The following is a 16279-nucleotide window of genomic DNA, read 5'->3' on the forward strand; positions in this document are numbered from 1 at the left end:
TTGAAGCAATGTGGCCACTCTTCTCTGACATCAGCAAGGCATTTTCACCCAGAGAACTGCCATCCACTGGATATTTTCTCTTTTCAGACCATTCTTGGTAAAACCTACAGATGGCTGTGTGAGAAATAATCCTAGCAGAGCAGCAGTCTGTGAAATACTCAGAACACCCTTTCGCTCATGCCACATTCAAAGTCCCCTATATCACCTTTCTTTCTCATTCTGATAGTTTGAACTTCAGCAGGTTGTCTTGATCATGTCTACATGACTAAACGGACTAAGAAGATTCCCTGTGATTGGATCATTAGAAATCTGCATTAATAAGAGGTTTAAGGTGTACCTAATGAATTTGGCATAAGTGTATCTATGTATGGAAAGCAGCTTTAAATTCAAGTAATAACTCAGATTGCATGTTGTGCCTTGTGGCTTCTATTCAGTTAGATCTGATTTCGGGTTGTAACACCAAATATAGCCTGTCACTAATGTGTTTTGAGTACTTGCCTATATGAAGTTCGCTGTGTCATTATGTGGTGTCATCCCATCATTTATATTTCTTTTCATTTGTCATATCAAAGCAATTATTTATTTAATTAAGCTGATGACGATATAAGAACCACCTGGTTTATAGAATTCGAGTCTATGAATATACTTCCTTTAGCACCTTCCTCAGAAGCAGCTGTGACACACTTGATTGGTGAAAAAAAAAAAGCTACACTATAACCCGAGTTCCTTTCAGAGCAAGTCCTGCGCTTCCACTGAAATTCGTCTAGAAACAACGACCAGGGACTTTCCTGAGAAGAAAATCTGCCGTGTTCGGGTTCACTCCTCCTATACGAAAATCTGAAACTGAAACTGATTTAAAAGCCATCTATACTTGTGGAAATATGGGAAGTTAACAATAAATGACAATCATTCGGACATGAACAGGTTTAATCTGCGACTTGGTGAAACATTAGCAGCTTATCAGTTGTTGCTCTCCAGCGTCTGTGGTCACAGTGGACTGAAATACTTCCTGTTGTGACTTTAAACACTGTCAAGAGGCTGAAGAGCCAAATCTGCGACGTGCTGCCTCTCACCAATCATTTCCTGTTTAGCAAACCATTGTCTCGATGAAGAAATGAAGACTCAGCAGTGCATGACCAGTATTCACACTTTTCCTCTATTTCAAAGATATTGCGTGAAATACAGGAGCCAGATCACCCTTGTAGGGATGGTCATTACTTGCAGTGACGCAGCACAGAAACTGATGTAACCTTTCTTCCCTGTGTAGCAATTCACTGAAGGCCAAATCGTCTAAATTGTGATATTTTCACTCATATTTGCTTCTGCAGACTTGGCTGCCATGTAGAACCACACCATGAAGACTCACATATTTAAGTTTGCTTTTTTGTTTATTTATTTATTTTTTTAATTGTTAACCAGCTCATAGGCTAATTACACAATAAATGGGTCCTACTTTATGTTAAGCAATGCATTTAACTTTATGCTAGTTTTCAGAGTTTACCTACCTACCAAGTGATCTGTATTTTCTGCTCACATACTGAGGAGTGTGGTAATAATCTGCACATGATTCGCAGTGTGTAGAGAGCAGGAAGGGGATCACTATCTCTTAACACATAATGTAAACAGTGTACTTTTTTTAAAAAGATCATCGACAGTGACCGTTTTTACAGATTATTTGCTATAAAACTGGTTTATATGACTGATCTCCCTTTAAGATCTGCACAGTTAAATAAATTAGCATCACCCCACTCCCCACTTACCTTGAGGTTAGGTTTTTTTCAAAGATGAATCAGCGCTTTTTTCCCCTTTTTTTTGTTAAATCAGATATTTCGGGGCATAGAGAAATGGTTCTGTAAAACAAATAAAAACAAAACCCCAAAAAACTTCTTCCTGGAGGAGACCGCAGGGTACAGCTGGAGAGATGGCATTTCTTTGCTGGCTTGGGAATGCCTCAGTTCCCTCTGGAAGAGCTGGAGGTGTTGGCCAGCTCAGACTGCAATCAGGACTGGCAGAAGCACCAGAAACTGGATGTAATAAAAAAAAAAAAAAAGAGAGAGAAAGAAAGAAAAAAGAAAGACTGGATATAGCTTCAGTTCTATGTTTGGTAGGCTTGTGGTCCTCCACTGACTCCACCTCTGATGCAAAGACTCTATAAAAGTGCATTTAAAGTGTTACACTGGCTCAAATACAGAAAACATAGAATATGTATTAAAACAAAAGCCTCTCATTTCAAAGCATCGAAGATACATATAGTGTATACCTCTTCTCTGATGCTATGATTTATTAAAGCACCTCTTGGACTGATCACTGAAGCAGATGGTGGTGGCTCTTATCCAAGCTAAGCTATTTTAAAATACCACTTCTCCTCTACTGTTTTGCAAAAACTCCCTGCAGCAATTCCCCCACATGGCTACAAATTTAAACATCATCTCACCCTTGTGGCAAACATGAGAACAACCAGAGCAGCCTTTTGTTTGAAGTAGAAATCATTTACATTGAGAAATCCATGCAAAGTTATTCAGGTTGTTCTGGAGTTTGTGGACTTTCAAAGTCCTAAAGCTTGTTCCGAGTCAGAGTCGTGGGAGGGCAGCGGACACAGAAATAAATGAGGTGGAAAAATGCACAATCACAGGCCTGCAGCCAGAGTTAGGCCTCAGTCAAGCAGTCTCTCAAGACTATGACACATGCGTTCAAAAAGTCACAGTGGACTTTAAATAAATCAAACATGGCAATAAATACTAACAAACACCATAATAAAACAGATAAACTGCAGATCGTGTTTACTTCATAAATAAGCAATCTTGTAAACATTATTTTCACTTAGTCTAAGAGATGTTTAAATTTACAGAAAAATCTACACGATGCAATGAACCAAACACTACATAATTTACAACCCTCACCCCGTTCGGCTTTCTGTAACCTCCAAATCATTTCTAAAGTTCAAACAGGCTTCCAGCACCTTTTAAATGTATTTTAATTGTTTCTCAGTATGTCTGTTATTCTTTCCAGAGAAAGACGCTCACTTAACTTGAAATCATTCATCATATCCAGTGCACACGAGTCTTTTTCCCCCCAAGAAATTTAACAGCAGTTCTAAAAATAGCTACAAATGAAGCATAGCCTGTGAGCTAGTTCAGGCAGGCACCCCAAGCTGGATTGCATCTCTCTCTCTCTCACACACACACACACCTACCTACAATCTGGCAGGCTATTAAAGCTGCAGATTCCCCCATTTCTCCCTCTGATATGTCATTACCCTCCATCACAGCTTGCAGTTTTAACCCATCCACCGCCCCAGCATCCACCTGGATGCTCCACAGAGACATCTAAATAGGACATGTCAACAAAATAAAGAAATGTAACTAGGTCAGAGAGCTTCACTCTTTTCTCTTTCCTCAATTTTTCCTTGACACCAAACATTTGAAATGAGCACCTTAAAATTCGATGCATTCATATAAAACGTCTTTAGAAGACAAACCTAGAACATACAAAATAATTAAAAATATACAGCAGGGTTGTATTGAGTTGTTTTTAGATGTGTATCATTATTGCATACAAAAATATAACACATCATAGTGTCATCTGTGTATCGTACAGGTACATAACACGACATCATGCAGATATAGAGCTTCACTTAATGCCGAGAGCTTTGTCCATAAAGTCTGCAAATTTCTTTGGCTGTCCAGGCGGGAAGGGCTGCAGGACTGAGAGGTCCATGGTCCTTAGAGTTTCTGTCAGGGTGCTGAAACATTTCATCCAGAGACAAACAGCTGTTACTTCAATCTGACTGATAATTCTCACATAAATCAGCTGCATGTGGGTTCTGTATAGGAGCACATACCTGCACGTGCAGTACAACAGGTGGGAGTCTATGTGCAGCTGTCTGGCCAACTCCAGCTGGTGGTTGTCCATCAGTTTGTCATTGACTACGACCAGCAGAGATTTGCCTGCACCGAGAGCCTCCAGACAGCTTCCTGCCCCTGAGGAGGAAGAACAACACTGAGATTCTTACCCAGGGAATACACCGGGTGTGTATCTGTGTGACGTCACACCGCTAATAAGTATCTGTTTGATTCTCCGCTGAGATTTTACTCTGCAGAGGGTCTGAAACCTAACTGGATTATCTGCTGCATTCCTGTATCTCACTTCCTGCGCTTCTCATCAGCTCTGTGCAGGTCAATGCTGTTGAAGATTGTCAAGACAGTCTCACTGTGTCGATGCTACTATGGAGTAGTAAACAGTAGCAAACTGTCCATGTAGGAAGTTTTCTATTCCCTGGAGTGTGACTTCCTGATCACCCCTCTGTTTTACCCGTTTATGTCTTAGTCATGATCCTGTCACAACACTCCCTCATTGTCTACCTGACCCTTGATGTTTTACAACTATATACAAACTATACACCCCACTGATTGTTGCCCTCTCCCATCCTCTTGTGCTTCTATATAAACAGTATGCTTGTCAGTAGCTCACTTTACCAACCCACTCTCCTGGTTGGTAAACCCACTGTATACTAAAATACCATCACAGCTATGGAAAACATGCCTTTGAGCCATTTCTTCAACAACACAGAGCAGAAAGACGATTCTGCTTATGAAACCCGCTGCAGCACATTTGGTGGATCTGCAGTTGTCTTTATTGGGCAGCTGCACTGTTTGTATTCCCAGGATTATTTGTAACTAGAACCCAAGTTAAAGGGAAAAAAACAACATTTTGTTGGAAAGTTTTATAGCAACTTCATTGTAATCTTGCAACTGGCAATCCATCACACGAGCATGCTGTGGCCTGTTTATTGTTGGCTGAATTAATGAAGGTGGCTATTATGTAAATGACAAAAATCTAAGAATATTAAGAGTTTCTAGACAAATTATGTCTCAACAGGACCTCAGAAATCTTTCCAATGTGTTTATCTTGATGTTATGAGTCTAAAAACGCAATCGGAGCAAAAAGGAATCGAACCACCAACCTTCCGATTAGTGGCTGACCTACTCTACCTCCTGATCCACCCCATAATGAGGTTAGGAAATGTACAAGGTATCTCTGTGAGCTGTAACAAACCGCTTCAGGCAGTTTTTTCTCCTGTTTTTGCTTTGAGACATCACTGAAAATAGATGTCTCTAATTTGACCACCTCGTGCACTGAAGCCCCGCCTACACGCTGTTTAAACTTTCTGGTTATGACAGGCAGCCAGTCAGAAGACAGATGGCTTAAAGGGTTAAAAAGAAAAAAAGCTCGTTTCAGGCAGAGGACAAACTCAGGAGTTGCACAGTAAGATAAACGAGAGTCATTTTTAACTGTGACTCATACAAATATACTTTAATAGAGCCCAAGTAGAAAAATAGGGAGCTGGAAATGAACATAATAGGTTCACTTTAATGTTTTTGTTTGTCACTCTTACACTGTACTGTAGCTGCACTTTTATTATTACCATATTTTTAAATCCTTACTTCGGTCTTCTCTACAGTTTATTTGACATTTTCTTCTTAGTTCTCTAAATTAACCACCTGTTTATAATTAATACAAATAACATTAATAATGGCCCATTAAATATCCCAGGAGGCCTCTCTAGAGAGCCAACAGTACATTAACAAACCACAGACCTGACTCATCCAGACGGAAAACAGCCATCATGAGAGTTATTAATTGCACCTGTGCTTTTCCTTCTCTGACATGTCAAATGTCTTCTGTGTAAATGGGTCTACTGGGAGAGGAAAACAGGACCAAGTAAAAAGACACAGCAGTGGCTCAAGACTAAGAGCAAACTCAGCCGATTAAAAGAAGAATTTACTATATTTAAACCAGACAACCATTTGTCAACACTGATGGCTCCAGCTGCAGTTTTCTGCTCTTGTTTTGTGTGACAGTAAGCTCGGGATGTTTGTCAGTTTTAGACACTGGGTCAGGAGTAAAAATGTGGAAATGAGAAAAAAAAAAGCGTCCCATCTGTGGGGATGGGATGGGAACTGGTTCTTGTAGAAAACCAGTTCCAAGTCGTCTAATTCCTTGGAAATGATAGTAAGTGTAATATGTGTAATAATTACTTTATGAGTAACGACTTTGCATGAAAGTAATTTCTTTATTGCTGCTTAGCAATGGTGGTGACTCTCAAAACTGAGCCAATGAGAATCAATAAGGAATCTAATGAATAACTGATATTGACAATGGAATCTGAATTGCTAATTTCTTATCAATCCCCATCCCTACCAGCCTTTTACAGCCATTCTGACACTTTACAGACCGATCTATTTACACAACAGATACACAGTAGTAACTTGTAAAGGAAACAGTCATTTGCAGCTTCAAGTGCCTCTAGAGGCAAAAGGCCTGGTCTTCAGTCATATTTTAAAAGCGTTTAGCTCTGTCTGAAAACTGCTTTGTTATGAATATCCTCCTGTTTGTAACTCCAACTCCACTCGGAGGCCCTCGTACAGCTGCACCATTAATCATCAGTCTTGTGTTTGTACACTGATGAAACATTTCTTTTGCTTTGACTTGTGTTTTCCGGGAAGGTCTTTTAACACTTAAAAATTATCGCATGCTTTCCTTGTGTTCATTAAACACACGGGGCCCACATCCATATCAGAGCTGCAATGGTTGGTGGATTAACCTTCATTTGGCTGGAGTGGAGTCATGCAGGATCCTGGCTGCATACTTATATGTTGGTGTGATATTTTTATAAATAAAAAAAAAAACTGTCTTCTTTTTTAAAACCATGATATATGAAGCAATTTATGAAATATGCATACATAATTAGATTCATCACTCCATAAAAGCTGTTGCCACTGATTTTCAGTCCAGTTCTTGAGTAATTTGCTCCACCTCAGTCTTTTCTCTCCATTTCCCCTCCTTATAAATGTCTTCCTAACAGCCACCCGTCCACACCGTTTCTAATGAGGCTTCAGTGAACAGTAGATGGACCAGGTGCATCTCTCAGGTCTTTGCCATTTACTCAAACTTTTTTAAGGACACAGTGCACACCATGTCGAGGTATGTCAAGTTTTCAATTAGAACTAAAGAAATTAGAACAAATGTGTTTTTGTGACAGGCCGCTAGCAACAATAGTTATGTGTCGACACAACACTGGCTCATCCTGTGAGTCATTCAAGAAATGCTGGAGTGAGGCTCAAGATTTGCAGATCTTCTTTCCTCCATTTACTCCTGCTGTGACACGAGGGGCATTGATATTTACATGCAGCTCTCAACCAACCAACAGTGAGGCTCTGCAAGTTTTTTGAATGTGTTTCTTATAAATTTAAATGGAAGCTGAGGTTCCTTTTATGCAAGAATCTCACCTTTTTAATTCCAACAGCCATTTAAACCAATTTCAGACGCTTTGGGTTTCTGTAGAGATGTATCCATAGATATAAAAATCTCTTTTCCAGCTATTTGTTTACTCTTATTTTCAACTAGAGATAATAAAAATGAAATAAACTGTCACCATGTGTGGGACGGGAGTGCATTAGCTGTGTAGGACACCTGATCGCCCTACCTGCGTGGCTGATGACGAGATCGGCCTGACTGATGTCCTCTGCTATTGAGTTTTTGAATCGAAAAGCCTCCAATCTGATGTGTGGACAGCTGTCAGCAGCTGGAAGAACTGAACCTCTTCCAACCTGAAGCACCAAACGCTCATATCCACGAGCCTTTAAAGCCTGAGGGAGAAAATAACAGTATGAAAGCAGCACAAATTCACATCAATAATTTACACATTGACATTTTTAGACTTCAGAAAGATTTTAGAGGGAATATCTTTCAGTCATATGATATACACATTGTGCAGGTGTGAGCCACCTGCGGCACCTTTTTGAATTGGTTTCCTGAGAACCTTATTCATAACTTGATACCTGCGAGCGTCACAGGTTTGGTTTCATATTTCCTTTTGTCTGCACACAGACGGTCCCGTATGTCATTATATCACCACAGTGCAGTGTTTTAACCTCTAACACAACTTAAAAGCTGTGAATACTGGATTTGTTATTATTATTATTATTATTATTATTATTATTATTATTATTATTATACAGATTTTCCTATAATTAATTTATCTACATAATGGTACATGTTGTAGTTCAGGATTAATTGATAAATATTTGCCCATCCTGTTTAATGGCAGCTAATTTTCCATCAAGCTCGAGAACAGCGCTTCACTTGTTCCATATTTTGTCACGTTATAGTTATATTTCTTCAATATTGTTAGAAAATTAGTAAGACAAAATGATTACTGTGGTGCTGAAGGGAGATTTTTAAAAAAGAAATCAAACAAAATGCAAATTTAGGGCTCTAACAGACATTTAAGTTACTGTAGCACATACTGAGACCATTTTGGTGAAGAGAAATATTTATTGTTCGGTATTTTATTTTGCACACATGAATGAAATTCTACTCTTACTAATACTGTTATTTTAAATGTTGTTAGGTACACCTTTTCAATTGCTCATTAGATAAATATCCAATCTACCAATCACATGGTAGCAACTGGTGTTGACCATGTTTCCGTGCCTGAATACATGGTCAAGACAACCTGCTGAAGTTCAAATTGAGCATCAGAAAAAGGACTTAACTGACTTGAAAGTGGCCTTGTTGTTAGTCTCAGTATTTGAGCAACTCGTCTGATCTACTGTGATATTCTTACAAAACCATAAGATAATGGTTAAAAAACAAACAAACAAAAAAACCCAGAAAATATTAGGTGAACATCTGGGTAAAAATGCCTTGTAGATGCCAGAGGTTAGAGGAAAATAGCCAGGCTGCTTTAAGATCATAAGAAGGCAACTTAAATAACCACTTGTTACAATCAAGGTATGCAGATGAGCATCTTTGAACACATAACAGCTGGGCAGCAGAAGAGCACACCGGGTGCCACTCCCGTCAGCTAAGAACAGGCAGCTGTGACTAAAATTCACATGAGCTCCCCAACGGTGGAAAACAGATGACCGGAAAATGTTGCCTGGTCTGATTAGTCTTGATTTCTGCTTGAACATTCAAACAGTAGGATCATGAAAGCACGGCTCCATGCTGCCTTTGGCGTAATGGTGTTGTTGACATTTCTTTGCATTCTCAGTGCCAACTGATTATCATTTAAAGTCTAAGAGTATTATTTCTGACTATATCTTTCATTTTATGACCACAGTGTACCATCTTCTGATGCTTGCTTCCAACAGGATATAACACCGTGTTAAAAAGCTCACATAATCCTCAGCCTGGTTTCCCGAACAAGACAACGAGTCACCAAATCTAAATCAAATGGAGCACTTATGGAATATGTTGGAATGGGAGATTCCCGTCATGGATGTGCACCAGCTATGTGACGCCAGCATGTTAATATGAACAAAACTATGTGAGGAATGTTTTCAGCACCTCGTTATATGTTATAAGTGAATGTTATAAAGATTTAAGACAGTTTTGCAGACAAAAGGGAGTCCAAACCAGTCATTGCAAGGTATACCTAATAAATTGACCGGTGAATACATGTACAGATGGCCAGAGATAACTTCCACTGGGAGGTTGTCCGCACAATAACAGAGCACATTTAGCCCACTTATATTGGTCACAGATAAAAGTATTCCTGCATAAAAATAATAGGGAGCTCATAGATTTTAAAAGCTCTACGGCTTATGCCCTGTTGATTTCAGTGGTTTCATTGCACACTATTCACATCTTCAATAACTCCTCAGGTAACTTCCCTCACCTGAGTGGCCTCAGAGGAAGTGATGCTCTCAATCAGCTCGTCGAAGCTCGTGGTGCCGACAGTTACAAACACCGTCTTCATGTCTGCTCAGCGAAATTGCCCGGGTTTTCTAAATTTACGCACTTCAGTTTTCATCTCATCCACATCTTCGTCGTGCACCCGCAGACCTGACAGCTACTTCCGCTTCAGAGCCGATGGCGTCACAGCTATGACGTACAACGCGTCATGGCGCCACCTATAGGACCGGAGGTGTTTCTGCGAGGGGTACTGTGTGTATGTGTGAGCTGCAGCATGGAAAAATACCAGTTTACTGCTTATGCAGGAAGGTGTCGATTCAGTGACAGGAATGTTAAGCAAGAGCAGGGTAACATGAATGAAAAAATATTAATAATTCCAGGAATCGTTTGGTTTTTCAACATATTTTTCACCATGAAACACAAACATAATGTCCCATGTTTATTATTTATACTAATAATATTGATTATGATGAGGACAATGGTATAATCAGACTACATTTCAACATTTTGCAGGTTATCATAATAAAAAATTATTATGTCATAAGGAATCCAGAGAGCAGATAATGGTGACAAAGACAACAATATAAAAGGGAGTAAGAACAATGTATTTGTAAAGCACATAAATACATGTGCTTTAACTGACCCAAGGACACCTATACACACAGAGGAATGTGATTTCATTATAAAAAAGTAAAAATTGGCACAGAATACAGAACAAAAGAGACACATAGAGTCAACAATAACCAGAGGACAGTAACGTGGCATGTAGAGTTACAGATATTACAACAAATGAGTGAAAATGTGGGGTTTTAGCCCAGACTTAAAAGCAGAGCTGAAGGATGCTCAACACAAATGTGGAGCAGCGACTGCAAAGACTGTCAGCTCTTTGTTTCACCTTGGAACATATTCATGAGATCTTGGCTTGTGGATCTGACAGACCTGGGAGCTGAATGAAAATGAAAAAGAAGGTAATATAAGCCAGGCTTGTTTATTAAGAGCCCTAAAAACAATCAGTGTGCTATTAAAGTGAATTTTTAAATAGACAGACAGCCAGTGTAGCGAGGCCAAGACTGGAGTGATGTGCTCAAATTTTAAAGAGTTACATTAATTCAGAAATGAGCTTCCTCCGAAGGGTGGCTGGCCTCTCCCTTAGAGATAGGGTGAGAAGTTCGGCCATCTGGGAGGGGCTCAGTGTAGAGCCGCTGCTGCTCCACATCGAAAGGAGCCAGCTGAGGTGGTTCGGGCATCTGACAAGGATGCCTCCTGGGCGCCTCCTGGGTGAGGTGTTCCAGGCATGTCCCATCATGAGGAGGCCCCGGGGCAGACCCAGGACATGCTGGAGAGATTATATCTCTCGGCTGGCCTGGGAACGCCTTGGTGTTCCCCCGGATAAGCTGGAGGAGGTGGCTGGGGAGAGGGAGGTCTGGGCCTTTCTGCTTAGGCTGCTGTCCCCGCGACCCGGCCTCGGATAAAGCGGATGAAGATGGATGGATGGATACATTAATTCAAATGTGAAGTAATAAAGGCATGGACGACTGTTTCCAGATCATTTAAAGAAGGAAAGATTTGAGTTTGCTAATGGTTTTTAACTGGTAGCAGCTATTTTTTGACAACGGAACAAATTTGTTTGTCAAAGCGAAGCCCCGGATGAAAAATAATACCCAGGTCTTTTCCATGAGACTTTAAATATGGGATGAGATTACCTAAATTGCTGTCAAAAGCACTCCTAGATTTGGCAGGACCAAAGATGATAGCCTCAGTTTTGTCACTGTTTAACTGGAGGAAGTTAACTATCATCCTGCCTTTAATATCTTCACGACACTCCAGTAAGAGCTGGTTTGTAGTTCTGGTTTAAATGATAACGTGCTGGGTTGTTACCAGGTGAACTCTGGCTGGAAGGCTGAGTCATTTGTTTTTGTTTCAGCTGTGTTTTTCCTGTGACAGGTCAAAGGGGTTGTTGTGAAATCTGATTAAACATCAGTGCAAACGGATTAAGCACCAGCTGGCCACACCTGAACAAGCTCCTGAAAGCTCAGCACACACTCATTGTGTAGCATCATAATGAATGCAGGACTGGTAGCTGCAGGCACACCTGGACTACTAATGATGAAAAGCTGCTGTCCATTTACTTCACTGTGGCTTTACAGTGAGCCCTGCCAGGTCTCTTTCACAGACATGGCACCAACAACACGGCTGGGCTCAAAGCTGTCCATGCTGCAACGACAACCATCAAATTCTCATACAGTACTGTATATTTCCACTTCAGAGGGCCAATTCCTGTAAATATGTTGTACTTTTTATGGGACATTGTAGGACAAATAGTCAAATTTACGTGACAGGAATAATGTTTATTGGTTAAAAATAACACAAAGACGTATGAGTATATACAGGCTTTGTTCATAAATAACTCCACTTGGTCACTTGAAGGGGCCATTCCAGCGGCCTTTACTTCACTCTCGACAGATCTTCTCCACGTCTGTTTGGGTCTCCCCACTTTCCTTTTTCTTTGTGGGTTCCCCTAACCCTTGTGACGTTGTCGAAAGGTTTGTCGAATTTTGTGGCCAATCCGGCCCCATTTTCTCTTCTTGATGTCTTGATCAACTGGGTTCTGTCTGGTTCTCTTCCATAGGTCTGTGTTCGAGATCTTCTCAGGCCATCTGATGTTGAGGATGTGTCGCAAGCACTTGTTGATGAAGATCTGTATCTTACTGGTAATGGTGTTGGTCACCCGCCATGTCTCGGACCCATACAGGAGGACTGCTTTCACATTGGTGTTGAAGATGCGGATCTTGCTGCGCTGAGATAAGGCTTTGGAGTTCCAGATGGGTCGCAGGATGTTGAATGCAAGCCTTGCTTTGTTGATCCAGCTCCTAACATCTTCATCTGCACTGCCATCACTGTTGACTACGCTTCCTAGGTAGACAACGCGGTCAGTTCCCATTAAGTCTTCTCCCTGTAGCTGCTGTGGATGTTTTTGTCGGTTGTTCAGCCGCATCACCTCTGTTTTTCTGACATTAATCTTCAGGACGGGCTTTTCTGCCTCTTCACCGAGCCGGGTAAGCTTGGACTGTGCATGTTGCTGCTTATGGGACAGAAGGCTGACGTCGTCTGCAAAATCCAGGTCCTCCAGCTGTTTGGTGAAGGTCCACTGGATACCGGTATTGCTGCCCTCTGTGGTTCTTCTCATGATCCAGTCCATGACGATCGGGAAGCTCGTCGGTGACTGCATGCAGCCTTGCCTCACTTCGTTTTTCACTGCGAAGTGGTTGGCCAGTTTTCAGTTGTGGATGATCTGGCAGGACGTGTCTTCGTATAGCTCTTGGATTATGTTGATGCGCTTCTGTGGGATTCCGTAGTGTTGCATCAGTTTCCAAATGGTCTCCCTGTCGACACTGTCGAAGGCTTTTTCAAAGTCGACGAAGATTGTGTACAAGGGAGACTGCCATTCGATAGACTGCTCGATGATGATGCGCAGAGTGGTGATGTGGTCTGTACATGATCTGTCTTGTCTAAATCCTGCCTGCTCTGATCTCAGTCTCTTGTCCAATGCCTCCTGCAGTCTCTCCAAGATGATTCTGGTCAACACCTTGCTGGGGATAGACAGCAGCATAATTCCTCGCCAGTTGCCAAACTGGGATAGATCGCCTTTCTTTGGGAGCTTCACCAGGTACCCAAGCTTCCAGTCAGAAGGCACTTGCTCCTGTTCCCATATCTTCACTAACCTCTGGGTGGTCTTGGGTCGATTTGTGCCATTTTTCATTGTTCGTATACACGCCATTTGCACTGTGTTGAACGGAATATAGCCAACTTTTCCAAAAAAAAGTCTGGTTACATATATTTCAAAATTCCAGTCTGACTCCCTTAAATTAGCTTCAGTGGCTGAGCTACAGATAAACTTACACTATTGGTCCTAGTGGTCGATTTGTGCCCCATTGAAACCCATTATAAACGCTATTTCCCATTCCACGGTCATTACAACCAAATAATGGGCCATCTTCCGAATGTTGGTGGTACTCGGGAGTCCGGGCCTTGGAATTGTATCTTTTGGGAAATATTTGATTTCTTTGTTTTTTGGGGCTAAAAAAACAGTGCGGCCATGTGACGAAACCGGGATATAAAGGGTTAAAATCCGCGAAATGTAATTAAAACTTGATATGAATATTTCAAGGAGAAGTAGGTCTAAAAGATTGGCTAATTTAAAGTGGAAAAAAATATTAATATATAGATATTTTATGGCACTTTTCATGGCGTGGTCGATTTGTGGCTCTAAGCCCAATAGTGTATGCATTTTTCTAGGACCCCCCAGAGGTTAAGAGAGGATGCAGCATCTCCACTGCTGCTGCCACGTCTGCCTTGACAGCTTCTGGAAGCCCTGGTACCTTTCCATTTTTCAAGGACTTGATGGCTTTGGTGATCTCTGCCTTGGTTGGTGGATTGATGAGTTACGATGTGGACTTTTAATTCATGGCATGGGGGGGGGGGGGGTGTAGGTCACAAAGTCTCAGAAAAGCAGAAAGAGAAGTATAATGACATGGGAAGGGCATTCATGCTTTGAATAATTTTCACAAACATTCCAAGTTATGATAGTGTTGGGTCTGTGTTTCCACAAGCCCCGATAGTTTAGAGACTTATTCATCATGAAGAAAACAAGACAGTCAGCGATCGATCGATTTACTTGCAAGGGAGGCCTCGTCGGTCTACCACGAAAATGACCCCAACGGCCTCCTCTGCTGCCTTTTATTGGGAAAACAGTTCACACAAAACATAGTACCTCCCCTCTAAACCCCCCTTGGTTACAAAGACAAGGCACTGTATGTATGTGTGTGTGTGTGTGTGTGTGTGTGTGTGTAGTGTGTGTGTGTGTGTGTGTGAGTGTGTTGTGTGCCCTGTGTGTGTGTCGTGTTCCTGATCAAACTGTTTCTACAACATCCTGGTCATAAAGAGGGTAGTCTCCCCCACACCCAATGTATGGTTCACCATGATAACACAGTGAAGCCATACAAAGGGCAGGAAGCTTACCAAACTTCAAACAGATCTCCAGGGATGTGTAATAATCCTCCCCCGCACAGAGTGGCTGGAGAGGTGGTCAGGGACAAAGGCATGTCTTGATCCTATAGATTGAACTAAGACCTTACAAATTTAAGAAGCATAATGACAAACATTCAACAATAAGACTTAGCAAGTAGGCTGACATAAACCGAAACATCACTGACATTAAAAACCAGTGCCAGCGACAATTTATGCCAAGTAGACTCTCCTGCAATGTAAAGCATCAAAGTGTGGGCGGCCTGTGGTGTAAAGACTTCCTGTACCTGGGGCATGCAGGTGTAGAGCAGCAAATGTGGTGACAAAGCTCTGCAGAGGCATCAGGGCACCAGCATAAAGCGACGAGCAGCAGCATCAAGGAGCTGAAGGTCAAGAGACATCCAGGAGTCCACACTTTGAGATCTCATGTGTACTGCATAAATCGTGCTGTATTTAGTGACCTAAAAGTTTACGGTTTTTGCTAAAGTTTTCTGTGAAGCTAAACAACCACAAAATCCTCTCACATCTGCTCAGGACCTTTTTAACCAATTCATGCTTCTTTTAAATCCAGAAGCAATAACACTTTTCAGGTCGCAGCACCTAAACTTCAGACTCTTTTCTTCCATGATGCACATCTGATGTGGGTGGAAAGACGAAAATTCTGATTTAGATGGTCGCAGTTGAACTTGTTTCTCATTCGGTGAATTTAAAAGACTCACTTTGTTTGTGTTAATCATGTTTTCATTTATGATGACACACTCCTGTTCCCTGTAGGCTGATGTGGTGTTTTTTGCTGTACTCACAGTGCAGATTGAGATAAACTCAGCAGGAAAACGGGACTTTAGTTTCCTTGAAGAGCTGAGATGAGCCTGCTGATTGTGAGACATCAGCGACCCCACACAGCAGCAGAAGCATCTGCCAGCTCAGTGCAGGATGCAGATTCAGTGTGCACCCAACAGCTCCACCTGACAGCCAAATAGCAGTAGCAATGAAGATGAGCCAGTTTTCTGCTGTGTGGGAAGTTGCAGCACCATCATGTGTGAAATCTGCAAGAAAAAAAAAAACTCTGCAAATGGTGCGCACGCGCACACACAGATAACAAACTGCCAGGCTGATGCATGAAAAAACAAACACATTAACAAGGAAATGGAAAGTGTGGCCTATTACTGGCAGTGTTTATTTTTAGACGATTAAAAGTTGGAACTCTTCTTGCTCGTTTACCAGAAACATCACAAAAGTTGTTGTGTGGGCCTTATTGGTGCACATGTCAGGTATGGTGTTAAAACCTGCATGCACTCATTTATGTATCAAGGTGCAGTAAAGAGGACCCAAGGCCCATTTTTTTCACGTTGACTGCAAACCCCAGATATTGCTGGGAAACCTCGGTAGAGCTGATTTCAGGTACCGTGCACCTTTCACATAGTATGAACTGTCCTCACAGCAGAACTGAGGAGATCTTAAGCTCTTAGTTCTCTTTTAGGGAAACATAAAGCATCCTTAATATTTCTTGTTACTTTCATAAGTCGAGAAAATTAAACTCCATCTTTCTGTG

The 16279-nt window shown here is 41.4% G+C and overlaps 1 protein-coding gene across 1 annotated transcript; it reads right to left on the reverse strand.

Moving 5' to 3' along the window:
• Positions 1-2763: 2763 nt before the first annotated feature.
• On the reverse strand, positions 2764-9887 carry zgc:92907 (ALG13 UDP-N-acetylglucosaminyltransferase subunit). The gene is made up of 4 exons (XM_005913302.3): positions 9686-9887; positions 7487-7649; positions 3842-3980; positions 2764-3742 (listed from the first exon to the last, which is right to left on the reverse strand). Exons 1-4 carry the CDS (start codon positions 9764-9766, stop codon positions 3631-3633), a joined length of 495 nt encoding a protein of 164 aa, XP_005913364.1. The 5' UTR covers positions 9767-9887; the 3' UTR covers positions 2764-3630.
• Between the last annotated feature and the right edge of the window lie 6392 nt (positions 9888-16279).

Source organism: Haplochromis burtoni, unplaced genomic scaffold (genome assembly GCF_018398535.1).
Source record: "Haplochromis burtoni strain Fernald_Lab_line unplaced genomic scaffold, NCSU_Asbu1 Contig_4, whole genome shotgun sequence".
Taxonomy (NCBI): domain Eukaryota; kingdom Metazoa; phylum Chordata; class Actinopteri; order Cichliformes; family Cichlidae; genus Haplochromis; species Haplochromis burtoni.